General features: G+C 37.8%; 1 protein-coding gene across 7 annotated transcripts in view; it reads left to right on the forward strand.

The window, feature by feature from the left end:
• LOC115213853 (cAMP-responsive element modulator) overlaps positions 1–27,838 on the forward strand; it is a 95,898-nt gene that overhangs the window by 39,333 nt on the left and 28,727 nt on the right. For 5 of the 7 annotated variants that reach the window (XM_029782795.2, XM_029782820.2, XM_036501680.1 and 2 more), the window contains 4 exons: positions 415–476; positions 633–811; positions 1,807–1,889; positions 5,125–5,258. In XM_029782795.2, the coding sequence (XP_029638655.1) occupies positions 641–811; positions 1,807–1,889; positions 5,125–5,258 (388 nt within the window). In that variant the 5' untranslated portion in view covers positions 415–476; positions 633–640. The remainder of the gene's footprint in view (positions 1–414; positions 477–632; positions 812–1,806; positions 1,890–5,124; positions 5,259–27,838) is intronic. The other 2 variants (XM_029782812.2, XM_029782828.2) reach the window with 2 other exon arrangements.

Raw genomic sequence — 27,838 nt, forward strand, 5'->3', positions numbered from 1 at the left:
TACCTTATGCTCAGTGTTGTTTTAACAAGCAAGTTACTAATATGCTTTAGTTTACTAAATATATTGTACATTAAAATGGTGTCAGGTTCTTGGAAGTAAGATTTAATGACTTCTCAAATATATTTTTGTGTGAAATGCTTAAATTATTAATTACAGATATTTTTACCTTCAGAGTTTCTTTGCGAAAACAACACACTTAAGGAAATATTTGGTATTATTCAATAAAAGAAAGACTCAAGTTATTTCAAATAAAATCTCCTTTCTTTATTGAGAATGATTTGTGAAATGTTGATATCTTTTTTCAATAATTTCAGTTGTGTTTGTATTACATTTGGTAATAAAATTTTAAAGGGAAATGTTTCATTTAGGGAAATGTTGGCAATTTCTTTTAGAATTCGTACTTTATTTTGGCAGGGAAGAACTTTCATCTACATGACCTTTGACGTTATTACTTTCGATGTTGGCCAAGATAACAGGTAAATTGTCACCAATACATTCAGTGTGAAATATTCTACAAATATATCTATTGAGTGAAGATGCGCATGGGCTCTCAGTTTGTCCCCTTTTCTCTGGATCTGTTGCATCAGTTGGGTCTAATTTTGACATGGCCTTCTGTGCTATATTTTTTCCAGAGTAGAGAATGTCTGAAGTGCCAACCTCACAGACCAGTGAGATTGAAAACGGCTCGCAGGAGATATCTATTGTGCATGTGACAATACCTAACCAACCAGTCCAAGTGCAATCTGTTATACAATCTAGCCATCAACCATCAGTGATACAGACAACTGGCCCAAATGTTCAGACTATTCAGGTAGGTTGAGCCATGTTGCTGCCACTGTTGCTGTTGCCACTATTGTATCACAAAACTCTTCTAGAAATCCTTCTCTTTAATTTATTGATTCTCTTAGTTTCATCATGTTCGTTATTTCCCTTCTAACACTCCATATAATTATCTTCTGTTGCTAACAGTCCTAAGTTATCCCTGCTGATGGCTTCTTTATAAAACTTATCTGTAAATCTTGAAACACTTGTCATCATTTTAATGAACTGACAGCTCTAAATTCTAACATTTTTCTAACCTTAGTAAATGATGAAGGCATTGTAGCATTTTTCTATCTAATTTATTAGCTGCTTTGGTTTTATTTCCTCTCTTCTCATTTTGCAGACTTTTTTTAGAAACATACTTAATATAAAAACCGAGATGGGTTTTAAAAATTCTTTATACTGAGTTATCTTCATCTTGTGTTTGGATACTCTATCCTGTAAGCCAGCATTGTTCTAATGATGCATTTATTCAGGCTAAGTTGGAAGATCTCTGAAGTATTAACTTTCACCGGAAGACTGCAATATGAGAGTCTGCATTTACTTTCTTTCCTTTCTTATACTCATTTCTTTTATTCTCTTATTTTCTTTAAAATATCCAAAATGGTAACTGAACTTCTTCATTTCATTATCTTCTTTCAATGACTTACTTAAATCATAAATCTAAAGGTTTTTCTGAATTCTGTTATATCTTCTTATTCTTTCCTCTTACATCTGCATGCCTTCTTCTGAGTAGTTTATAATAAATGAATGGGAGTATTTTATTTGGTAGATGACTTTCACTTTAATTCTTTACTTTGAACTTTGATTTTAATATTTTGGTTAATTTATAGTTGGTGAAATCTCATTTTTAAATAAAGATTAAGTTGCCAAAAAGAAAACTATGTCCTTAAGATACTAAATAATTTTTTAGGTCTATTTGCACACCCGTTTCTATCACTGGTAAGTCTTCACCTAATTTGACCTCTTTAAACATTCTTTCAGGTAGCTACAGTAAATGATGATATGACAGATGGTGCTGAAGGAAGAAAGAGGAGAGAGATATTAGCTAGAAGACCTTCATATCGGTATTTATCTTCATTTCTGTACCAGCAAACATGCTTTTTTTTGACTCATGTTTTCTCTTGATCTGTCTTTGGATGCCATGTCTTAATCTTATCCAATTGGTTATTTCTGTTGCACATCCTATGTGAAGTGGCCAAACCTCGTCCATGCTTGATAGCCTTCTGAATTAAGGGAATCTTGTAGAATATTTTACACTGAAATTATTGGTGATATAAATAATGTGAAAGTACTTGTGCTTATGGATTCAACCATATGACCATAGTCTTTCAAACTGGTTTTCAAAAGTCATGTAAATTGATAGTTTCTTGACCTTGTTTTTTGATTGTTCAGTGTTATTATTTTTGTGTGTTTGTCTTGTAAATTTCAGTCAGAAAGAAAGAATAAATATGATCTTGAAAATGTTAGCATTGTTTTAAAAACAAATTTATCAATTCTTATTTTGTCTTCTGGTATTTTGAAAAATTGGAAAATGATTTAAGCTTGTAATTATCAAGCCCTTGTTTTCAGTGGGTAAAATATTCTTTAGCTTTACTGCTGCTAAGAAGGCAATTTGGAACTGGGCAACTATTTGTCTTACTCAAATGAGAAAAATGTTATGAAGCAGCCTAGTTTTGTCGAAATATTAATGTTTAAATTTGTTTATATCATTTTGATTGAAATGGCAACTTGAAATATACAGGCATATGAAAGCAAATTTTCCAACAATATCCTTTCAATATAGATTTCTTTAAATGGTACCAGACTACACATTTTTAGTGGTAAGGGATGTAGTATATTGACTTGGTCCTTACATATGCTTAGTATTTCTGTTATTGACCTTTGAGGAATGAGGCACATGAATGTCCTAGTGTGATTTAAACTCAGAATATAGGAAAACAAAGCAAAAATTCTGAATGATGTTGTTTCTGTATGGTTCTATTTCTTCCACTCATCTCTATTTTAATATATATATATATATATATATATATATTGCTGTGAGGGATTAGAACTGTTTTGTTCTGCTTTGAAAAAGCAAAACACAGTGAAAGTTTGCTATCAAATTATTTTTATTTCAAAAACTATTTTTCTGTTGCTGAACAAAACTATTCTTTTTGAAGCAGTTTATGCAAATCAAAGTGACCAAAACTACATTTAGTAAATGTCTTTTGTGTTATGTCTTAGAATTCTTTGTCACGGGTTGGCTTCATGAATGAAAAATTCATAAAGACTGCTACCCAGTTTGACTGCAGGCTTGCTGGTGGTTGACAAAACTTAGACAGGCCCTGCTGCAGTGGTGCAAAGGAAATTCTATTCTGGGTCCAATAATGCTATGTCCAATCTCCATTATTCTCATGTGTTCTCAAAAGAGGAGACTGACTGGTGAATAGTGTGTTGCAAGGTTTCATAATTGGAGGCTGTATAGTACACCACTGTCAATGATCAATGAGACAGACACCAAAATCTTCTGGGAGTCCTTGTACTGTTTCTTTGGTGTTCACAATGTCCAGTGGAGAGCATGGCCTTGGTGCAGGTGATTTCTGCCTGTTTGAAGACTTCACTGTTAACAGTGGACATTGAGGATGATACAGAAGCATTGTTGGTGGAAGAACTCAAGGAGTTGCAGGGGATATTGTAATATACATTTAGAAACCTGTTGATATAATCAAAGTTGAATCATTTTTTTCATTTCTGTTGTGGAAATATGTTTATATGGTGTTTTCTGTTGATCTGTTTAAAACACTTGAAAAAACAATCAAGGCTTTCAATAATGTTATTGTAAACTGACTCAACAACTAATATTCACATGTCATTTAGTGTAGGGATTCTGTTTATTTATTAGTCCTTTTGTTGATTTGAACCAGACTGGTTTTAGTCATATTGAAAACTGCCATAATTCTAAATAACCTTATTAGTTATAAGATAAAAAGATCTGTGGGAATAACAGAAAGAATGCTATTTTATTTTACAATGTTTACATATTTTACAATATGTTTAATGTTTTAGAATGTTTACTATTTTATTTTACAATAACATGTTCACTCAGAATCACTGAAATAAATTCAACTTCAGATATTTTTAACTGGAATTCATTCCTTATTTTTTTGTTGAACAAAATTCTCCTTTCTAAACTTGCATTTTCTATTATTTTTCTCTAAATTATTTCTTATAAAACAGAAATGCAAAATTTTATTTCAGTGTTTTAGGAACATTTTTGAATCCTATAGAAATTTAGAGAATCATGATTAATATACATTTCAAATGGTTAGTTTTCCATTCAATTTTCTGGCCCTGGAATTACTACATCAACTGTTGATTTTAGTTTGAGAATATAATCAATTTTGGCATAATGTTTTTGTAATAGCACATGGATATCAAATATTCCTGAAACCAATACAATTTGGATAGTTGGTTATATAACACATGGATTGAGGTAGAATGTTTTAAAATATAAATTAATAAATAATATTGTTTTGCTTGACTGAGAATAAAATAATATAAACAAGAAGTGGGTTTTAAATGTCAGCTAGATTTCTACCCTTAATGGCAAGTATATTTTTTACACACTCACACAAAACAAAGAAAGAAAAAGACCTAAACTACTACAAGAGTATTTACTGAAAGAAGTTTTTGTTTGTCAAATGTTGTCCTGAAACTTGTCTTATCTTCTTTTAGTTCTTCATTTTTTTTTATCATGTGGCTATGATGTGACATTTTGTGACAGAATCCTTTAGAACAGTTGTTTCAGTGATGTCTTAGTTATAGATTTTCTTAAAAATTTTATGAAACTCATTTATTTTTATGTAACTCATTATATTTTGTGTGTGTGTATGTGTGTGTGTGTGTGCATTCATGTGCGTGTGTGTGTGAGTGAGAGAGAGAAAGAGAATATGTGTACATGACTGAGATAGTGAAAGGTATAATCATTTTTAAAAAATATATTTTGCAGTTGCAAGAATTCATTTTTTTAAGCTATTCTTTTCAACAGAGTTGGAAATCTTGCATGTAATGAATCTATAAAAGTACCTTTATCTCCAGTTTGTTTCTAAATTCTGTTTGCTATTAATTTTTCTCTTTCTTTCAATGTATTATGTCTTTTGATTGCAGACTTAGTTTCTTATAATAGAAGCAGCATCCAGATAAAATTACAAAATGGAATTCTGATAGTTATGTTACCATTTTTGTCTGCAGTGGCTCATATAATTACATAAAATTCATTATATTGTGTTAATATTATTTTCTTTTGGGATTTTCTTACAGTAAAATTTTGAATGAATTATCGTCCGAGTGTCCACCTATCAAAATTGAGGAACCTACAAATCAAGACGGTCAAGAGACCACTGAAGCAGCTTCAAACCTCAGTACAAATTCCATACAGTACCAGCCTGCAACAGGTGAGTTCATTCAAACTTTTGAAACTAATTTACTTTGACCTTTTACCATAAAGACTTTCATAAAAGGTTAGTAATTTCATCCAGTGTTCTTACTGTGAGAAGAAATATTCTGTTTTATTTATTTACATCTATATTTAGATGAGTTTCTTCTTTCAATTTTCAAGATCTCTGATTCCTTTTTATATTCAAATATAAATTTGAATGATATTGCAGAGTAAAATCCATTGAAAAAACGAATTATGCCACTTCATGGCAAGTGATTTCATTTCTAGTGTAGCATCAGAGAAAATGATTTTTTAAAAATTAAACAATCTTTGGAAATTCATTAAATACACAATTTATCAAAGGCTAGTCTTTAAACGTTTCTAATTATTTAGCTTTATAAATTTTTTTGATACATGAGAAGAGCTGGACTCATTGTATCAAAGAGTGACCTGTCTGAAGTTTAGGCTTATATAAGTTTATACCTTCCTCTATCTTATTTGGGATTGTCGTAATATAGTAGAGGGTGGCAGTTTTGCAAACAAATGTATAAACAATAAGAAGAGAGATATAACAGTGATATTAATAAATGGATTGCAATAATATGGACAGAAGTCTCTATTTTTGTAAAAGATCAAGAGCTGAAAACATACAGTTTGTTTTCAAAACAAAATGTACATGGTGAAAATAATGTTAGCTTGTGGGGAACCGTTCCATTTTCTGAAGTCATCATTGTTGACTTAAGTACACACAACTGATTCTTGCCATCCTCTTAGATTGAACCACTTGTGCAGAGACTGAACAGTTTGCATATTTTATATTTACTTGTCCATATCCCTGACCAATATGCTGTCTGTCAAAACACACTTGACCTCTCTCCTCTTCAAACCCAGCCATCATTGTTTCTGTTGTTAATTAGGTGACCTGATCACTACCCTCTCAAGGCTTCAGACCTCACATCTGCTTTCCATCAAGTTTTTGTTATTTCAGCTCAGTTAATCAACAGAGCTCTATTAGTTATTTCACCTCTGCCTCATGTTAGATAAGTAAATAGTCAAAACAGTTGATCCTTCATTATCTCCCATTGCTAATTGTGTGGCATTTATCCACCATATCAACACATGGAACACAATCATGAAGAAAACAAAGGATTCCTCTGTGTATTACAAGGTCTGCAATATGTTTTGACTCATAAATTTCAGTTGGGCCTTTTAGTCCTTTGCCAAATGAGTCTCTAGGTTGCTACACTTCAACCAAAATGGTGCTGTAAGTAGTACACCATCTAAGAAAGTTATTCTATTTGCTCTCCATTTTATCACACATACTCACAAAACTTTTCTCCACAACACCATGCTCGCCACCATCTTTAGCCAGTTACTTAATACATGTGATTCACTAATTACCCAACTGTACAAGTTGATCACTGCTAATAGTTCACTCTGTTTCTCTAAAACAATGTTGCTCTAGTAATAACTCTTATTCCCATCAAATATTTCATCCCTTCTCTTTGTAGAGAAATCTATCACAACATATGGAAACACAACAGAATGCCTCCACAAAGCCTTCTAACCTATCAAGTTAAAAGGGTTAATATAGGGCGTAACAAATATCAGAAAATCAAAAAAAAAATGTGTGTAATAGGTGTAAAACAACTTCCTATGAACGAATATGAAAAAAAAAATTCGCGCACGCGAAAGGGGGGTGGGAGAGAGGCCTCGGAAAATTCACATCGGGAAGTTCCGAAAGCGTCTGAGGAGCTGACCCGGGCACCAAAACAAAAAAAAAAATAGTGTAATATGTGTAAAACAACTTGCTCTAAACGAATATGACAAAAAAAATGCGCTCTCGTGAAAGAGGGGTGGGGGAGAAGCCTCGGAATATTTATATCGGGAATTTCCGAAAGCGTCTGAACCGGGCACAAAAACAAAAACAAAAACAGCGTAATAGGTGTAAAACAACTTGCTCTAAATGACTATCATGAAAAAAATGCGCGCTCGCGAAAGGGGGGTGGGGGAGAGGCTTCGGAAATTTCACATCTTCAGTCCACGCCCTTTAAACTAAGAAAAAATAGTGTAATTGGTGTAAAACTACTTGTTCTAAACGAGTATCAAGAACACACACTCACATATGAATCATAAACTCCGTATTTCGCAAAAAAAAATAAATAAAGAGAAGAAATTCTGGAAAAAGTGAAGAAATGTTGGATCTCCGCCATGTGAATCAAAATACGTGTCAGAAACATCTTGAAATACTACAGAAATTATGTTACGAAAATGATAATGTATACATACCTCTTTGAGTGGTCCATCGATAATGATGATAAAGAAATGAGTTGGATTTGAACTCAGAATATTGACTAACACAACTACATACTACAAGACTCAAAATATTCAGCCAAGTCACCACCCTTTAACTAGCAATAATAATAACATCAATAACATAACAGCCAAAAGATTTATTTGTTCTGAAAATAACAATCATAGTAAATGAATATGTTCTTTAATATTCACATTCATGTGCACAGTTAAACACACTTACATACAAACAGTCACGCATGCATAATACAAAACGGAACACATAAATGAAGGATGCATTACTTAGTATATATTACATCTAGAGAATTTTGATTAATAAGTCAAATATGCAAATTATAAAGAAAATTAATTGCTTTACTAAACAGTGTTGTAAAGGTGAAAAAATAAATTTGGGAAAAAAATACACGCCAAAACTAATTAATAAAGGATAATTAGGGAAGGATTGACACAAAATAATAATTTTTTCTGTCTCTTTTTTTCTGATAAATGCATCTTAATAAGTGAGAAGAATTGCATATATCTGAACTATTTCAAAGAAAAGCATAAATTTAATGTTTAAAATAGCTTTAACCAAGGAATGAGATCCAACATTTCTTCACTTTTTCCAGAATTTCTTCTCTTTATTTTTTTTTTTTGCGAAATACGGAGTTTATGATTCATGTGTGAGTGTGTGTTCTTGATACTCGTTTAGAACAAGTAGTTTTACACCAATTACACTATTTTTTCTTAGTTTAAAGGCCGTGGACTGAAGATGTGAAATTTCCGAAGCCTCTCCCCACCCCCCTTTCGCGAGCGCGCATTTTTTTCATGATAGTCGTTTAGAGCAAGTTGTTTTACACCTATTACGCTGTTTTTGTTTTTGTTTTTGTGCCCGGTTCAGACGCTTTCGGAAATTCCCGATATAAATATTCCGAGGCTTCTCCCCCACCCCTCTTTCGCGAGAGCGCATTTTTTTTTGTCATATTCGTTTAGAGCAAGTTGTTTTACACATATTACACTATTTTTTTTTTGTTTTGGTGCCCGGGTCAGCTCCTCAGACGCTTTCGGAACTTCCCGATGTGAATTTTCCGAGGCCTCTCCCCCACCCCCCTTTCGCGTGCGCGAATTTTTTTTTTCATATTCGTTCATAGGAAGTTGTTTTACACCTATTACACACATTTTTTTTTTGATTTTCTGATATTTGTTACGCCCTATATTAACCGTTAAAAGTGCATAAAAAATCATCTCCTTTATTACTTAAACTCTCTCTCCTTGCCTGGTGGTCACTTGTATGGCATGGTTTCCTTAGAGATAGATCTATCAGAAACTTCCTTTCCTATGTCACTTGAGAACTTTGATGAAAGCAATAGGTGTTATCTTTGACAATTACAAAATCTTTGCCTATGTTTGCATAGGAATCCTAAGTTGCTTACCTATAAGTTGCAAACATCAATTATCTCTTGGATCAGAATTTTACTGTTAGAATACTCTGTCACACTGGAATATGCCATGGTTTGATTATGTTTCCTGCACTCAGTTGTCTACAAGGTTACAGAGTTCACTTTGGAACCATGTGGTTCCAGGTTCTGTTCTGTTGTGTGGTCTGTTTTGTAAGTTCTTTGGGATGTGCAATGCCTTGTGGATAAAATTTGATAGAAGAAAACTGTATGGAAGCCTGTCACATAATATGAGTGTGCATATGTGAATGATTGTTTTTGTGTGTCTTCATATTAATACCATTTGAGTGATGGTGTATTTGTTTCCATCTCTAGTAAACAGTATCTCCTGTATCTTGGTGGTGGCTTCATTGATTTTGAATGAAGATCTGTAGAATAAGAAAATACCTTCCTCAAAAACAAGTAAAGGATACTTCTTCAATAAGTGTCAGTCAGCCCATGCCAACATGGAAAAAGTAGATGTAAAAACGATGGTGATGACAATGATGACTTTTCTATTGTACATCACTTGCCTTACTATTGCTGATGATAAAACTTCCATTCCCCTTTTTATTTTTCTGATTCCAAGCATCACCCACATCTAACATAGATACTCCATGCCAGACTTGAACTGTTTCTGGTGACCTCAAAATAAAAAAAAAAAAACTCCTTCAATAGGTGCAACACCCAGTCACCATGAAGATTGTACATACATAATGCCAAAGAGTACCCTAAAAACTAAACTACTTCTCTTTGGCCAGTAGATAACTTCAGTTGTCACCAGTTGCCTATCCCAACTAATTCTGATCCTCTGATCTAACTAGTAGCATACTACATGTACCTTTTCCCCACTTGGTGCATTTGTATCTCATCTCGTTTTTTCATCCCCAACACCACATTGCTCAATCACTTCTCCCAAAACTGCATCCCTCTTCAATTTTTCTTTGCCATGTTGGTGTTGTTTTACTTCAGGTCAGCCCTGACTAAGCAAAGCTATTTCAGCTATGGCCATCCTGTTTTGTATTTCCATTTGGACAATGTCCAGTTTGTCCTTTCTGTTTTTGAGATAGTAAGGCAAAGTTTAAGGTAGATTTGGTTGTTATTTCTAGCAGGTTGAATGACTGCATAGAGACTCCCTTGTTGGCTATTTGCTTGTGTTTCCTATATTGAGCATCAACTACATTCATCTCACCTAGCTTTGATGACACAAAGTTTATAGACACTGCTCCTCCTCCTCTTAATAAAAAAAAAAGAGAAAAAAAAAGCAAAACAAACAAAAAGCAAATGTTTGAATGGGCTCTGTTTTGAAATACTTACTTGGTAAAGCTGATTTTGCTATCATGAGAAAGCTAACATCTGAATAATGTTTATTTCTTAATGGATATTTGAATTTTAAGGATAAGTTCTTTGGATATGATATGTGTTGTGAATTTTTAAATCTGATTTAGTGATTATATTCATTTAAGTGAGGGATAGCATCATGTTCTCTCTCAACATATAATAGTTTACTTCTTGACTCTGTGAACCCCACTTCTCTCTCTCTCTCTCATACACACACACTCACATATATATATATATATATATACGTAATATATATATATATATATACGTAATATATATATATATATATGCAGGTGGCACGTAAAAAACACCCACTACACTCGCGGAGTGGTTGGCGTTAGGAAGGGCATCCAGCCGTAGAAACACTGCCAGATCTGACTGGGCCTGACGAAGCCTTCCAGCTTCACAGACCCCAGTTGACCCGTCCAACCCATGCTAGCATGGAAAACGGACGCTAAACGATGATGATGATGATGATGATATGTATGTAGAAACCATGCCAAATCAGACTGGAACCTGGTGCAGTCTCCAGATTACCAGCTCCAGTTAAACTGTACAACCCATGCTAGTATGGAAAGCAGATATTTAATGATGATGACTATTTATGTATATATTTACGTACATCATCATCATCATCATCATCGTTTAGATGATGATGATGATGATGATGATGATGATGATGATGATGTACATAAATATATACATAAATAGTCATCTTCATTATCATCATTATTTAATATCTGCTTTCCATACTAGCATGGGTTGTACAGTTTAACTGGAGCTGGTAATCTGGAGACTGCACCAGGTTCCAGTCTGATTTGGCATGGTTTCTACGGTTAGATGCTCTTCTTAACACCAACTGCTCCAAGAGTATAATGGATGCTTTTTATGTGCCACTGGCATAAGTGCCAGTTATGTGGCACTAGCATCAGCCATGACTATGATTTAACTTGGCTTGGCAAGTCTTCTCAATATGAAGCATAGCATATCACCAAAGGTCTCAGTCACTTGTTATTGCCTCTATGAGGCCTAATGTTCAAAGATCGTGCTTCACCACCTCATCCCATGCTTTCCTGGGTCTACCCCTTCCACAAGTTCCCTCCACAGTTAGAGATTGGCACTTCTTTACCCAGCTGTCCTCATCCATACATACCACATGACCATACCAGTGCAGTCATGGTGATAATTTTATATTTGGGTTTACAGCTTGTAGTAATGCTGTTTAAAGCCCATCCACAATATTCGGCTATCTGATGTCAACAACATTATTGAGATATATGCCACTGAATTTACTTCTGGAATACCTTTGTGTCTGTAGAGTTTATAAAATATGAGAGAAAGAAAATAGAATTTACAAGACTCTTTATTCAGAACCACTATGATCATTTTGTACTAGTGAGATGCTGTACAAACAGTTGTCATGCATCATGGGTGAGGATGCGTCTCTTCAAGTGACTTTTCAAAAAGTACTGAATTTTTTACTTGTTGTTTACCGTATTTCTATAACAATACATTTTGCTTAGTGTAGCTTACAACCCATCTCCATAAATGAAAGAATTCTCATATAAGCAATAAGAGAAAGTATACCAGGATAAAAGAATAAGGAATCAAAAAATAAAATAAATAAATCAAATAAAATGTAATACACTGATAAAAAGATACTGTTAAATAAAAACAAAATATACATGTGGCAATCAGAATAGAATAAACAATACAATCAGACATTTATATTGACCTTTACATTTCATCAAAACAAATAATTTAATATGTCCATGAGCTGAGACTCCCTTCAGTCATGACTGACCATGGGATTGCACCTAGAAAGTTACCCTCCCAGGCACAAGTCTGGACAAATATATCCATATATATATATATATATATATATATATATATATAGATATATATATATATATGTAGGCGTGGGCATGGCTGTGTGGTTAGGGAGCTTGCTTCCTAGCTATGTGGTTTCGGGTTCAGTCCCACTGCGTGGCACTTTGGGTAGGTGTCTTCCACTATAGCCCCGAGCCGACCGGAGCTTTGTGATTGAATTCGGTAGGTGGAAGTTACTGCCGTGTGTGTATGTGTGCATATAGCTGCTCAGAGCCTCTCCGAAAGAGAGAGAGTGGGGATATATATATATGCACTTACATACATACACACATATATCCATTTCTCTATATATTATATAGTTATATACGCTCGTGCACATACAAATACACACGCATGTATATACACTCACATGTATATCTATTCACATATGATGGCTCACCTGCTAGAAACAGCAGTCAAATTTCCTCTCAAAATCATATCCCCACCATATTAAGAAAAGACACATATGGTCCTGGATTTCCTGCATAATGCAAAAATGGGACAGTCATAGATGGAATATCTTTGATCATAGGTCTGCTTGATGAGGGATGGCTTAAAGTTGAAGAAGAACAAATTTGTATTATAGGTCATAACACCTTAAGAGGTAAAGAAAATTGTATTTACCACACTATATCCCAGTTGTTCTTCACTTTCTCTCTTTGGTTTTATGGTGTGTTGTTTCTTTTTACTGAAATGTTACCACCAAAAAGTATATGAAGTGTTGTTTGTACAATAATAAATACTTCTTTCTTCAAGCTTAATGATTTGAGGCTTAGTCATAAGTGATCTCAGAAATTATTTATGTCCATCTTTGTATAGTGTGTGTGTGTCTGTATTAACTGAAATTAAAACGTACGTGACAGTGAAATAATGAAATAATTGCTGTGCTCTAATCACATTGTAATAGGGTTTACTCATCTTTATAAAACCATAAAATAAAATATTGATTCATACAGTTGGTTTTGTTAAACCCCCGTTCAAACTTATAGTGAAGAGTGTTCTAGTTTTTCTGTCTTTTATTTTCAGACAGTATATCTTGGACAACTGTATTCTACTCACTTTTTTAAAGAAATTAAGAAATTAAGGTGACTTGATGTCTTAAATTACTTTAAATAATGTGAGAGTGTTTTAGTAGGTTAAATGATAGAAAACATTTTTTTTTTTTGCAGTATTAATGTCTAAAGGTTATTTTTATAAATGGCTATAAATACCATTGACCTTTGCTAATAGACACTATAAATTATATTTCACAGTATTTCAAAAATAACATAGTAAGACCTAAGCAGTTCTCTTGATGTAAAGAAATGGACCTGTCATCTTTATGATGTTCATGGGATTCTGACTATAATCATGATATAAATTCTGGTCTGTTCTCTAAGTGTACATTTTCCAGCACATGTAAAGGATGAAAGTTATTTTCTAGTTGAGAATTTGTACATTTATAAATCATATGGCAAACAATTCCAGAAATAATAAACTGGTATTTGTGCATATGTATTCATTATTCCTTTTATTATGGTATTTTATAACCAAATATTGCTTGAGCTGTAGAGTTGGTACAAAAAATCTTCGGTTCTGATTCTTCAATTTATGGTGTCACTGACACCTGACTCCTACTCTCTATTTGTAGTTAGACTAATCATATAGTTCTTATATTGATTAAAAGTATACAACATATATTGCCAATGTAAATTATGAGACTACTTTTTAGCACCTGAACTTGTTAAACTTTGGATTTGAAGGCTAAATCTATGCTGTTGTGACTTATATTATTTGTTAAAGAAGTTAAAGTGGTGAACTGTCAGAATTGTTAGCATGCTGAGAAAAATGCTTAGTAGTATGAAATTCTGTCTTTACATTCTGGGTTCAAATCCTCCTGAAGTTGACTTTGCCTTTCAAACTTTTTAACATTTAATCTGGCCATATCCAGATAAATTATTCTACCTGTGTTGTTGTCTTTATTAAACCCATAAAGCAAAATATGCCGAATATGCTCCTTTGTCACTTCCATTATAGCTTTCAAAAAATAACTGTTAAAATTGAACTGCACTCTTCAAAACTTGCACTAAGAATAAAGTCAAGATAAAATTCCTACCTGCTTTTATAGCAAGTTGATGCAGGTAGTTTAACCCATCTCCCTTTGACTTTTAGTTCATGCAATTGAAAAAAACGCATTATTTATGGGATGAACCAATAGTTACTGCTTTCATCTCTTACAGAGATTTTCTAACTAGCTACTTTGCTTGTTGATATAAAAGTAATAAACTATAAAAATACTATGCAAGATAAACAGGAACTTCTTTGTTTATAAATTCAAAATTCTAGAGCTCATCGAAATGAAAACTAAAAGATTGAAAACCTGAAGCTATTTAACAGATGACATTTTAGAAGAAAACTCAAGTAGATACTATGCTATCTTTGTCACTTGACTTGTGGTTGTTGAGGCACTCATTGATGATATCACAACCAGATTTTGCCACATTTTTTTGGATTCTTTTGCTCTGAAATGGCAAAATTCAGGCCTGTCCACTTTTTGATGTTATGAGCCTGTCTTTTCCTTGGTCTGCCCTACATTCATTCACCTTCCAATGCACCTTTCAGGATTGTCTGTGCTGGGCCAGGGTTTCTTGTGACATGGTCATAACATTTCGGTTTCCTTGACTTTACAATTGTCAGCAGGCCCTTGTGTAGTCCAGTAGCCCAGGTTATTCTCATCTCACTTCATTATTTGTCATGTGTTCTTTTATGAGATAACCTAGACACCATTTGTAGCTACTCATTTCCATTGTGCTTACCTTTTTTCTCACTTCTGCTGTTAATGTCCAAGCCTTACAGGCATATAGAAAGATGGAAATCACAAATGATTGCATCAGTCTGACTATCAATTAGATACATAGATATATGACCCTTACTTTTGAGATTAGTAAATTTAACATGAAAGCTTACACTAAAGTAAATGAAAAATAATATTGTGAAGGAAACGCCAAAACCTAATAATTACTTCTGATTCTGACTCGCTGACTTTTCAGATCTGAATATTGCAATACAATTGCAATTGTATCAGATGTAAGAATTGTTTCAAATTAAAAAATTTTTTAGCTTTTGACTGTTTGAAAATGTAATCTTATTTGAATGTTTCTAATATTTAGAGTTGATAAGGGCAGTGAGCTGGCAGAATCAGTGGCATGTCAAGCAAAATGCTTAACAGTATTTCATCTGTCTTTATGCTCTGAGTTCAAATTCTGCCAAGGTCTACTTTGCCTTTCATTATTTCAGGGTCGATAAAATAAGTACCAGTTGAGCCCTGGTGTTGATATAATCAACATACCCTCTCCCCAAGATTTGCTGACTCTGTGTCAAAATTTGAAACCAGTATTTAGGATTGATAAATTTGCTTTCTGCTTTTGATATCCTGATTTCTATTTTCCATAAATCTGTAGTTTCTTTTGAGTGTATGTATGTGTGTCAGAGTATGAATGTGAGTGAGTGTATGTGTACTTTATATACAATGAGAAAGAGATGAAGGAAATAAGTATATTCAGTACTATCCCACCCCACCCATCCTATGAAAGAGAGAAAGAAAAAGAGAATTGTGGTCTGGACATTCTATATTATTCTGTGTGTGCATGAAAATGTGCTAAGAGAAGTAACTTAGGTTGATTAGTGGCATGTATCTGAACACTGTAGATAATAAAGGTGTATTAAGTAACATGAGATAAATTCTTGCTTTATTGATATTATTTCAACTTGAAGAGAGGGTAGCATAATCACTTGGTGGACTTCAAATAAGAAGTGGCAGGTACTCCCAAGAATCACAGATTCTTCATAATAGACATACCATTAAGGAAATAACAGTGTGACTTCTGGAAGCCAAAAGGATAAACATGGACATGTTTCTGCTTCAATCAGTGTTAACATCACAATTGTCCTATCTATCTTCAGCAGACAATACACATAGACGTTTTAAAAAAAGAGTATATAGCATTGGTAATTTGCACAAAGGAAACAAAAAAGGTGGCATGTGTCTGGTGTATTTGAATCACTAAGATGAATATATATATATATATATGCATACATAAATACATATGTATATATATATGTATGTGTGTGTATATATATACATATATGTATTGGTAACTTGCCGAATCACTTAAGAAGCATCCAGCTATAAAAATTATGCCAAAACTGATCGTGCCTTTGCTCATGCCACATAAAAAGTGATCAGTCCAATCTGCGGGGTGGTCGGTTAGGAATGGCATCTCACCATATGGTACAGTCTTCTGCTTGGCCAGCTCCTGTCAAACCGTGCCAGCATGGAAGGAGGACGTTAAACAATGATGACAATTATATATATATATAATCAATTTAGCATTCACTTTTCCATGCTTAGGTGGGTCAGATGGAGTTTATTGAGGCAGATTTTGTATGGTCGGATGACCATCATAATGTCAAAACAAGGAGACACATACACACACGACGGGCTTCTTTCAGTCTCCATCTACCAAATCCACTCACAAGGCTTTGCTTGACCTTGGATGATAGTAGAAGATGTTAAAAACATACCATACTGTCTCACACATAACAGAATGAGTTAAAAGACTTCACTCTACTGAGAATTATCCTTGCAATTAAGAGGTAAAAAAAGATAGATGGCGGGGGTGTTTAAAATTTAAAACCAAAGTGCAAGGGAGATAATTACAGATATAGTGATTAATATAAAATTTTGAAATCTAGATAGTGCTTTTTCATAATAAGAATTGCTACTTTCTCTGTATTTCGGTATTTACTAATCACTTTTAAGTCTTTCCAACTGTGTTGATGAAATTTAACAAGTCATAAAAAAACATGATCAACTTGTAAATGCATTTTTTTCATTTCCAAAAGAAATTGGATTTCGATGTTATTAGAGTTATCTCCCTCTTTTATTTCTAAGCTTTTACTGCAGAGATAATTCAAGTTTTTCACTTTACTATATTACAATCTGTAACACTATTGTAGATGTATCGAATATGCTTGGCTGATAAGATCTGATGCAATAGGAAGACATCCGTTGCTATCACTTGTAATACCAAAGTCGTATTCCTAGAATTACTTCCCCTGCTCGTTTTCATATTTTCAAATAGCCCCTGAAAGAATTTTTCTTCTAATTAACTGCAAATTTACTCTCAGCTAACTTACATATTTCAATGCCCTTTAAATGTACATAAGTGAAACTGCTGTATGTAATATATATATATATTTTAATATAGATAATACAGTTCTATGTTTAAGAGTGAGGAATTATGTACATTATTTACATTTGATGGATATTTGTCCGCAAATTGTTTGTTTTTAACACAGCGTTTTGGCTGATATACCCTCCAGCCTTCATCAGGTGTCTTGGGGGAAATTGCGAACCTGGGTTCTTATTACTAAGGTATTATTATTCAAGTCACTGCTTGGAATTGAACTCGGAATCTTGGGTTAACAACTATGCCATATGCCCATAGGCAATTATGGAGTGAATTTTAGGGCTTATGAATCTAATAGTTTCCTAATATTTTAATATAGATATATAAATATATAGATATGTGTGTGTGTGTGTGTGTGTATATATATGCATACATTAATACATACGACAGGGTAATACCCATCCTTAAGTCTAAAATTAGATTAGCCCTCTGGTCTGATGCCCAAGAGGTGGTTGGATAGTTCAAGATTCTAGAAATTAATAAGACTAGTAAATTCTTGCAGCTTGATATAAAGAGCTACTATGCTACTATCAACCAAATTGTTCTCAATCAAGCCCTGATTTTTAGCATGAAAATATTTTGATTTGTCCTGACATGAAATATATATTATTTTTGCTGCGCAAGCCACTCTAGTAGATTTTGATGTTACATTATGGAGTAGATTAGATAGGGAAAATGCATTTGATATAGCAATAGGCTGACACAATTCTGCTCAGTCCTGTGACCTAGTCAGAATATATATCCTTTCATTAATCCAGTCTTCCTTTCTGGAAGTGACAGGGGGTCTATATAGGGATGACGCTTTATTTTTTCTAGACAGAAGTAGTAAAGTACAGTTGGAAAACATAGAAAAAATTTCTTTAGACTTTTCAAAAATTTAGGACTAAACATTACTATAGGTAAAGATTATCGTAGAGTGAATTTTCTTGACGCTACATTCTGTCTTGATACTGGATTATTTGAACCATTTCATAAGCCGAATGATCATATTAAGTACATGTAGCATCCAACCATCCACCCTCGATTATATGGGGACTAGTTAAGAATATTTCTACCAGAATCTCTAGATTATCTGCTAACAGTAAAATTTTTGAATCTCATGCATCTGATTATAATGATGCTCTAGCTAAGACTGGGTACCTTGATAAAATTCATTATAAACAAGATGCTGGCATAAGCAACACTGGTAATTTGTACAACTGCAAGGCACATTGTATACACCACAACGTTACCATTTGAGAAATCACTCGGATAAAAAATACAGGCCAGAAAGAATTGGTCATGTCAATGAACTACCAAAGAAAACTCATAGACACATGCAACATAGTAATTCAACTGCTTGTTCCAATCCTGTACAACACACTCGATCAAATAAACCTGACAACAGATATAGGAATCAAGATGTCCTCTGGTTCAACCCAATTTTAGGTTTGTATGTTTCATCCAGGATTGCTGAAAAATTTTTTGCTGCTTTGGACAAATGTTTTCCTAAATCTAATTGGTATTATGCTATTTTTAATCAACATCAAAATCAAAATCAAAATCAAAATCAAAACAAATCAAAATAGATGAACATCAATGGAATTTGTATCCAGTACCGGTGGAACACAAGAAAACCATCCGAACGTGGCCATAGCCAGTACCGCATCGACTGGCCTCCGTGCTGTGGGCACGTAACAAGCACCATCCGATCATGGCCGTTCGCCAGCCTCATCTGGCACCTGTGTCGGTGGCACATAAAAACACCATCCGAAGACCCAGCAAGACGAGTCAGGCCATAACCCGTGGCCCCTACCAGGGACGTAGTCAGTCCACCTGTGCATACCTTCCTTCTTGTGACACTTGTGAAGACCGTTGAGGCAAGTGAAAATCAAAATCAAAATCAAAACAAATCAAAATAGATGAACATCAATGGAATTTGTATCTTTGTGGTACCAGTGCCGGTGGCACACAAGAAAACTATCCGAACATGGCCGTAGCCAGTAACGCATCGATTGGCCTCCGTGCTGTGGGCACGTAACAAACACCATCCGATCGTTCGCCAGCCTCATCTGGCACATAAAAACACCATCCGAAGACCCGGCAAGACTAGTCAGGCCATAGCCCGTGGACCCTACCTGGGACGTGCATACCTTCCTTCTTGTGACACTTCTGAAGACCTGTTGAGGCAAGTGAAAATCAAATCAAATCAAATCAAAATAGATGAACATCAATGGAATTTGTATCTATGTGGTACCAGCCTCATCTGGCACCTGTGTCGGTGGCACATAAAAACACCATCCGAAGACCCGGCAAGACTAGTCAGGCCATAACCCGTGGTCCCTACATGGGACGTAGTCAGTCCTTCCTTCTTGTGACACTTGTGAAGACCTGTTGAGGCAAGTGAAAATCAAATCAAAACAAATCAAAATAGATGAACATCAATGGAATTTGTATCTTTGTGGCACACAAGAAAACCATCCGAACGTGGCTGTAGCCAGTACCGCATCGACTGGCCTCCGTGCTGTGGGCACGTAACAAACACCATCCAATCATGGCCGTTCGCCAGCCTCATCTGGCACCTGTGTCGGTGGCACATAAAAACACCATCCGAAGACCCGGCAAGAATAGTCAGGCCATAACCCGTGACCCCTACCTGGGACGTAGTCAGTCCACCTGTGCATACCTTCCTTCTTGTGACACTTGTGAAGACCTGTTGAGGCAAGTGAAAATCAAAATCAAAATCAAAATCAAAATCAAAATCAAAACAAATCAAAATAGATGAACATCAATGGAATTTGTATCTTTGTGGTACCAGTGCCGGTGGCATACAAGAAAACCATTCGAACGTGGCCGTAGCCAGTACCGCATCGACTGGCCTCCGTGCTGTGGGCACGTATACCACATCGACTGGCCTCCGTGCTGTGGGCACGTAACAAACACCATCCGATCGTGGCCGTTCGCCAGCCTCATCTGGCACCTGTGTCGGTGGCACATAAAAACACCATCCGAGCATGGCCGTCTGCCAGCCTCGTCTGGCACTGTGTCGGTGGCACATAAAATCACTCACTACACTCTCGGAGTGGTTGGCGTTAGGAAGGGCATCCAGCTGTAGAAACACTGCCAGATCTGACTGGCCTGGTGCAGCCTTCGGGCTCCTCAGACCCCAGTTGAACCGTCCAACCCATGCTAGCATGGAAAGCGGACGTTAAATGATGATGATGATGATGATGACACCATGAAGGTATCCTACGCCAACTCTGCTAACTTAGAGCAGCTTATGCATTGCATAAACAATAGCAAAAAGTGGCAAAGGTTCAATAACCCACCTACTGGATCTAGCAAAGATTTGCATCTAAATACCAACCAATCATTAACTTCGATCAATTTGTTGTAGTAGAAATACTCATGGTACATCTAGTACGTTAAAGGAGTTGGGAGTGCCTTATGTATAAATAAATATAATAAATGCTCATGCAGAGATAGATAAAAATGTCCTTTGCTGAATCTCTGTATGAATACAAATCTTGTATATAAATGTACCATGCACACTAGGGGTGTGTGTGTGTGTGTGCTATATTTACATTGGGCATATGGCTGATTCATTTAAGAATCGATATTGTAACCATGTTGCCAGATTTTAGTCAATTAATAAGAGGCATTCAACATCTCTGGCAGATTTTATATGGTGATTGAAGGAGGGTAAAATGAAGTACAACATTAATTGGTCCATAGTTAGACATGCAAAACCATAGTGTAATTTCCAGGAGATGCCATCTCTGAGAAATCCCTGTCTATTCTGTGGACTAACGAGAAGATACTTAATAGAATTTCTGAACGACTATTGAGATGCCTACATGCATATAAATGTACTTTGGCACAATGCAGTGAGAATAACTTTTGAGTGACTGTTAACTTAATGTAATTTAATTTACTTTAAGGTATGGATGACTTAAGTTTACTTTTAACCTCCCCATTCTTCTAAACACCTAGTAAATAACTAAATTACTTTGTAATCATTAGTGCACCAAACCTTGCATGTGTGTATGCTCACATTTTTACTGATGCTTGTATAAGCGTGTGTACTTGTGCCTTGCAGCTTGTCCGAGGGAGTTTATACATCCAAATCTGTTAATGGTTATTTTCAGTACTTTTCTCGCTGGATTGCGTGTTTGTTTCTCTTTTTGTCTTAAATCCTTAAATCCTTAAAAATGTTTTAGCCCGAAGGCTGCAGCCATGCTGGGGCACCACCGGTGGCTTCTGCAACGGCAACGGCCACGGTCGGATTGGTGTATTTTACGTGCCACCGGCACGGAAGCCAGTCGAGGCGGCGCTGGCATCGGCCACGAGTCGGATAGTGCTTTTTACGTACCACCAGACCAGGGATCCTGGCTGGTTCAATTCGATTTCGATTTCGCTTGCCCCAACATTTCTTCGCAAGCAAAGGGGGTTGGCATGGGTGCCTGTCGTCGGATGAGGTTCTATATCGACTTCGCTTGCCTCAACAGGTCTTTGTGTCTAAGGGAGGAAAGGCATGCATAAGTGGGCTGGGCTCACTTGTCCTGTCTGGTCGTCTCACGTACAGCATATTTCCAAAGGGCCTGGTCTTCTCACATATCTATGTATATATATGTGTATATATATATATCTATGTATATATATGTGTATATATATCATCATCATCATCATCATCGTCGTTTAACGTCCGTTCTCCATGCTAGCATGGGTTGGACGGTTCGACCGGGGTTCTGGGAAGCCAGAAGGCTGCACCAGGCTCCAGTCTAATTTGGCAATGTTTCTACAGCTGGATGCCCTTCCTAACGCCAACCACTCCGTGAGTGTAGTGGGTGCTTTTTACGTGCCACCTGCACAGGTGCCAGGCGGGGCTGGCAACGGCCACGGTCAGATTGGTGTATTTTATGTGCCACCGGCACGGAAGCCAGTCGAGGCGGTGCTGGCATCGGCCACGAGTCGGATAGTGCTTTTTACGTACCACCAGACCAGGGATCCTGGCTGGTTCAATTCGATTTCGATTTCGCTTGCCCCAACATGTCTTCACAAGCAAAGGGGGTTGGCAAGGGTGCCTGTCGTACGGTCGCATTGGAGTATTTTACGTGCCACGGCCACGAGTCGGATAGTGCTTTACGTACCACCAGACCAGGGATACTGGCTGGTTCAATTCGATTTCGATTTCGCTTGCCCCAACATGTCTTCACAAGCAAAGGGGGTTGGCAAGGGTGCCTGTCGTACGGTCGCATTGGAGTATTTTACGTGCCACGGCCACGAGTCGGATAGTGCTTTACGTACCACCAGACCAGGGATCCTGGCTGGTTCAATTCGATTTCGATTTCGCTTGCCCCAACATGTCTTCACAAGCAAAGGGGGTTGGCATGGGTGCCTGTCGTACGGTCGCATTGGAGTATTTTACGTGCCACGGCCCCGAGTCGGATAGTGCTTTTTACGTACCACCAGGCCAGGGATCCTGGCTGGTTCAATTCGGTTTCGATTTCGATTTCGATTTCGCTTGCCCCAACATGTCTTCGCAAGCATGGGGGGTTGGGATGGGTGTCTGTCGTCGGATGAGGTTCTATATCGACTTCGCTTGCCTCAACCGGTCTTTGTGTCCAAGGGAGGAAAGGCATTCATAAGTGGGCTGGGCTCACTTGTCCTGCCTGGTCTTCTCACGTACAGAATATTTCCAAAGGTCTCGGTCTCTGGTCATTTCCTCAGTGAGGCCTAAAGTTCGAAGGTCGTGCTTCACCACCTCGTCCCAGGTTTTCCTGGGTCTACCTCTTCCACGGGTTCCCTCAACTGCTAGGGATTGGCACTTTCTCACACACCTATCTTCATCCATTCTCGCCACATGACCATACCAGCGCAATCGTCTCTCTTGCACACCACAACTGATGCTTCTTAGGTACAACATTTCTCTCAAGGTGCTAACGCTCTGTCGAGTATGTACACTGACATTACACATCCATCGGAGCATACTGGCTTCATTCCTCACGAGCTTACGCATGTCCTCAGCAGTCACAGCCCATGTTTCGCTGCCATGTAGCATGGCTGTTCGTACACACGCATCATACAGTCTGCCTTTTACTCTGAGCGAGAGGCCTTTAGATATATATATCTATGTATATGTATGCATATATATATATCTATGTATATATATATGTATATCATCATCATCATCATCATCATCATTGTTTAACGTCCGTTCTCCATGCTAGCATGGGTTGGACGGTTCAACCGGGGATTTGGGAAGCCAGAAGGCTGCACCAGGCTCCAGTCTTATCTGGCAATGTTTCTACAGCTGGATGCCCTTCCTAACGCCAACCACTCCGTGAGTGTAGTGGGTGCTTTTTACGTGCCACCTGCACAGGTGCCAGGCGAGGCTGGCAACGGCCACGGTCGGATTGGTGTATTTTATGTGCCACCGGCACGGAAGCCAGTCGAGGTGGCGCTGGCATCGGCCACGAGTCGAATAGTGCTTTTTACGTACGACCAGACCAGGGATCCTGGCTGGTTCAATTTGATTTCGATTTCACTTGCCCCAATATGTCTTCGCAAGCAAAGGGGGCTGGCATGGGTGCCTGTCGTACGGTCGGATTGGTGTATTTTACGTGCCACCGGCACGGAAGCCAGTCGAGGCGGCGCTGGCATCGGCCACGAGTCGGATAGTGCTTTTTACGTACCACCAGGCCAGGGGTCCTGGCTGGTTCAATTCGATTTCGATTTCGCTTTCACTTTCGCTTGCCCCAACATGTCTTCGCAAGCAAAGGGGGTTGGCATGGGTGCCTGTCGTCGGATGAGGTTCTATATCGACTTCGCTTGCCTCAACAGGTCTTTGTGTCCAAGGGAGGAAAGGCATTCATAAGTGGGCTGGGCTCACTTGTCCTGCCTGGTCTTCTCACGTACAGCATATTTCCAAAGGTCTCGGTCGCTGGTCATTTCCTCAGTGAGGCCTAAAGTTCGAAGGTCGTGCTTCACCACCTCGTCCCAGGTTTTCCTGGGTCTACCTCTTCCACGGGTTCCCTCAACTGCTAGGGATTGGCACTTTCTCACACACCTATCTTCATCCATTCTCGCCACATGACCATACCAGCACAATCGTCTCTCTTGCACACCACAACTGATGCTTCTTAGGTACAACATTTCTCTCAAGGTACTAACGCTCTGTCGAGTATGTACACTGACATTACACATCCATCGGAGCATAGTGGCTTCATTCCTCACGAGCTTACGCATGTCCTCAGCAGTCATGGCCCATGTTTCACTGCCATGTAGCATGGCTGTTCGTACACATGCATCATACAGTCTGCCTTTTACTCTGAGCGAGAGGCCTTTAGTCACCAGCAGAGGTAAGAGCTCCCTAAACTTTGCCCAGGCTATTCTTATTCTAGCAGTTACACTTTCAGCGCACCCACCCCCACTACTGACTTGGTCACCTAGATAATGGAAGCTATCAACTACTTCTAGTTTTTCCCCCTGGAAAGTGACGGAAGTTGTTTTCTGCAGATTTTCGGAGGTTAATGCTCCCGAGCATCCGCCACATACAAAAACTATCTTCCCAGTTAGCCTACCTTTGACATTGCTGCACCTCTTATGTGTCCATAGCTTACACTGGGTACATCTTATAGAGTTTCTACCTACACCTTTTCTACAGATTGAGCAGGGCCATCTTCCTGAAGACATTTGTGGATTGTCTACCTTCCTACTTATTAGTACTTTGGTTTTAGCTAGGTTGACTCTAAGGCCCCTCGATTCTAAACCCTCCTTCCACACCTGGAACTTCTCCTCCAGTTCTGATAGTGACTCAGCAATTAGAGCAAGGTCGTCAGCGTAGAGGAGCTCCCAGGGACAACCTGTCTTGAATTCCTCCATAATTGCTTGGAGGACTATGATAAATAGGAGGGGGCTGAGTACTGAACCCTGGTGGAACCCAACCTCTACTATGAATTCTTCTGTGTACATGTTGCCAACCCTAACCTTACTTACGGCATCTCTGTACATGGCTTGCACAGCCCTCACCAGCCATTCATCTATCCCTAGTTTCCTCATTGACCACCAGATAAGGGATCGGGGGACCCTATCAAAAGCTTTCTCCATGTCAACGAAAGCCAGGTACAGGGGCTTATCTTTGGCTAGGTATTTCTCCTGCAGCTGCCTTACCAGGAATATAGCATCAGTGGTACTTTTCCCTGGCACGAACCCAAACTGCATCTCATCTAAACTAACTCTCTCTCTAATTAGTTGGGCGATGACCCTCTCCGTAACCTTCATTACCTGATCCAACAGCTTGATACCTCTGTAATTATTTGTATCTCGGGCATCACCTTTACCTTTGTAGCAGTTGACTAGTATGCTGCTACACCAGTCATTGGGTATGACTCCTTCGTGTATCACCTGGTTGACTATACGGGTGACTAGGTTATAGCCGACACTGCCAGATATTTTGAGCATCTCTGCAGTAATTCCTGATGGGCCTGGGGCTTTCCCTGTCTTCATGCTTCTAATTGCTTTAACTACCAAAGAATTTTCAACTCGGATGGCTGGTCCCTCTGTTGGGTTGACATTCGGCAGACTCTCTTTATCCCATTCATTTTCTTTATTCAGCAACCTTTCATAGTGGCATCTCCAAACCTCTCTCTTTGCATCCTCATTTAGCGCAAGTGAACCATCATCCATGCAAACACACTTCTCTCCTACCACATCACGATTCTCTCTCACACACTGTCTTGCAACATGAAATACCCCAAGTCTTTCATCCTCACGGCTCAGAACATTGGCAAATTTTTTCTTATCCGCTTCCCCTCTGACTAAATAAACCTGTCTCCTAGCTTCCCTTCTGGCTGTCTGATACAATTCCCTGCTACCACCGTCCTTCCAGTCCTTCCAAGCCTGTCTCTTTTGTCTAATAGCCCTGTCAACCACAGTGTTCCACCACCATGTTACTCTGGGTCGAGATGGTACTTTGCTCCATCCACAGATCTGGTCAGTGGCTGTCAGCAGATTGTCCCGTAGAAATCTCCAGTTGCCTTCCACATTAAGTGAAGCTATATCCCCTTCTATTTCGTCAAAGGCTTCGAGTAGTATGTCTCTAAATCTCTGTCCATTTGCAGGATCTTTAAGCTTCCAGACCCTTCTCCTCCAAGCAGGTCTTCTTCTGGGCAACCATTTAGCTCTGATCCTGAAGTCGCTAACTACTAATCTATGTTGAGGAGTACATTCTTCGCCTGGAAAGGTTTTGGCATTTATAAGCAGCCCTCTTTCCCTTTTTCTGTTGGCTAGTGTGTCTGCCAGAACGGTAGGTGACTAGGTGAGAGGTGGGTTTCCTGAAGTTGGTATTTCAGACCATAAGGTCATTTGCATCGCAGAACTCCAGCAGCCTGGTTCCCTCCTCATTACGAGAGCCAAAACCGTAGCCTCCATGGAAGCCCCCGACATGCCGTCCAACATGTCCATTGAAATCACCTGCCACAAAGAGGTCACTGTCATTTGTCAACGAGGTAGCCCGCAATAGGGTGTCATAGAATTGGTCTTTTTGTCCTTCCGGTAGCCCTGGTTGAGGGGCATATGCCGAGATGATGGTAGCTGACCTATGGTGAAGCACTAATCTAATCTTAAGTACTCTATCACTTACTCTGACTACCTCGATTACCTTATCTACCCATTTCTCCGCAAGAAGTATACCCACGCCCCCGTCAGTGTTCCCTGCCCAGAAAATCTTGTACCTGTGTTCCTTGCCTGTGAGGAGCCTAGCGGAGCCTCCTCTCCACCTTACTTCCTGGATGCAGCATAAATCCACACGTCTCCGTTCAAGCAGCTCAACAATCTCACCAGACCTACCTTTCAATGTGCCAACATTGAGTGTGCCAACTCTGAGGGTGTGGGAGGTGTGGGCCTCTGAGACCCTGGGATGAGGGACAGCGGTGTCATGTACCTAAAAAGAAAGCTTGCATTTGCCAGATTTCATAGAGAGACTCTAGACAACAACCTGCATACATTTCACAGTTTTTGCGCTATATGATCACAATAAACCATACATAGAGGTGCGGTTGGGAGTATGCGCGGAGGGGGGAGTCAAGAAAGGTAGAAAGGTAGAAACTTCCGGTTCTGGGGTGGGGGTGGGGATGGGGATGGGGGTGGGAGGGCGGGGTCACCTGAATGTGACATAATTCATGTGACACCGTATTTTTGGTAAACAAAATATTTTAGAACTAAAAATGTCCGCAACTTTACCGCTATGTTTCATTCAAACATTCACTAAATTATAAAATATAGAATACCCGTTTATGTTTGTTTATCAAAAGACATAAAAATATATATATACTAAGTTAACAGAGGTTTATAATAATTAAATTATAAGAAATTAATTGTAAATAGTCAAAATACGCTAATATTCTAAGATATATAATCAAAATAACTCCTTATAGCTTATACAGATA

This window comes from Octopus sinensis, linkage group LG1 (genome assembly GCF_006345805.1).
Source record: "Octopus sinensis linkage group LG1, ASM634580v1, whole genome shotgun sequence".
Classification (NCBI taxonomy): domain Eukaryota; kingdom Metazoa; phylum Mollusca; class Cephalopoda; order Octopoda; family Octopodidae; genus Octopus; species Octopus sinensis.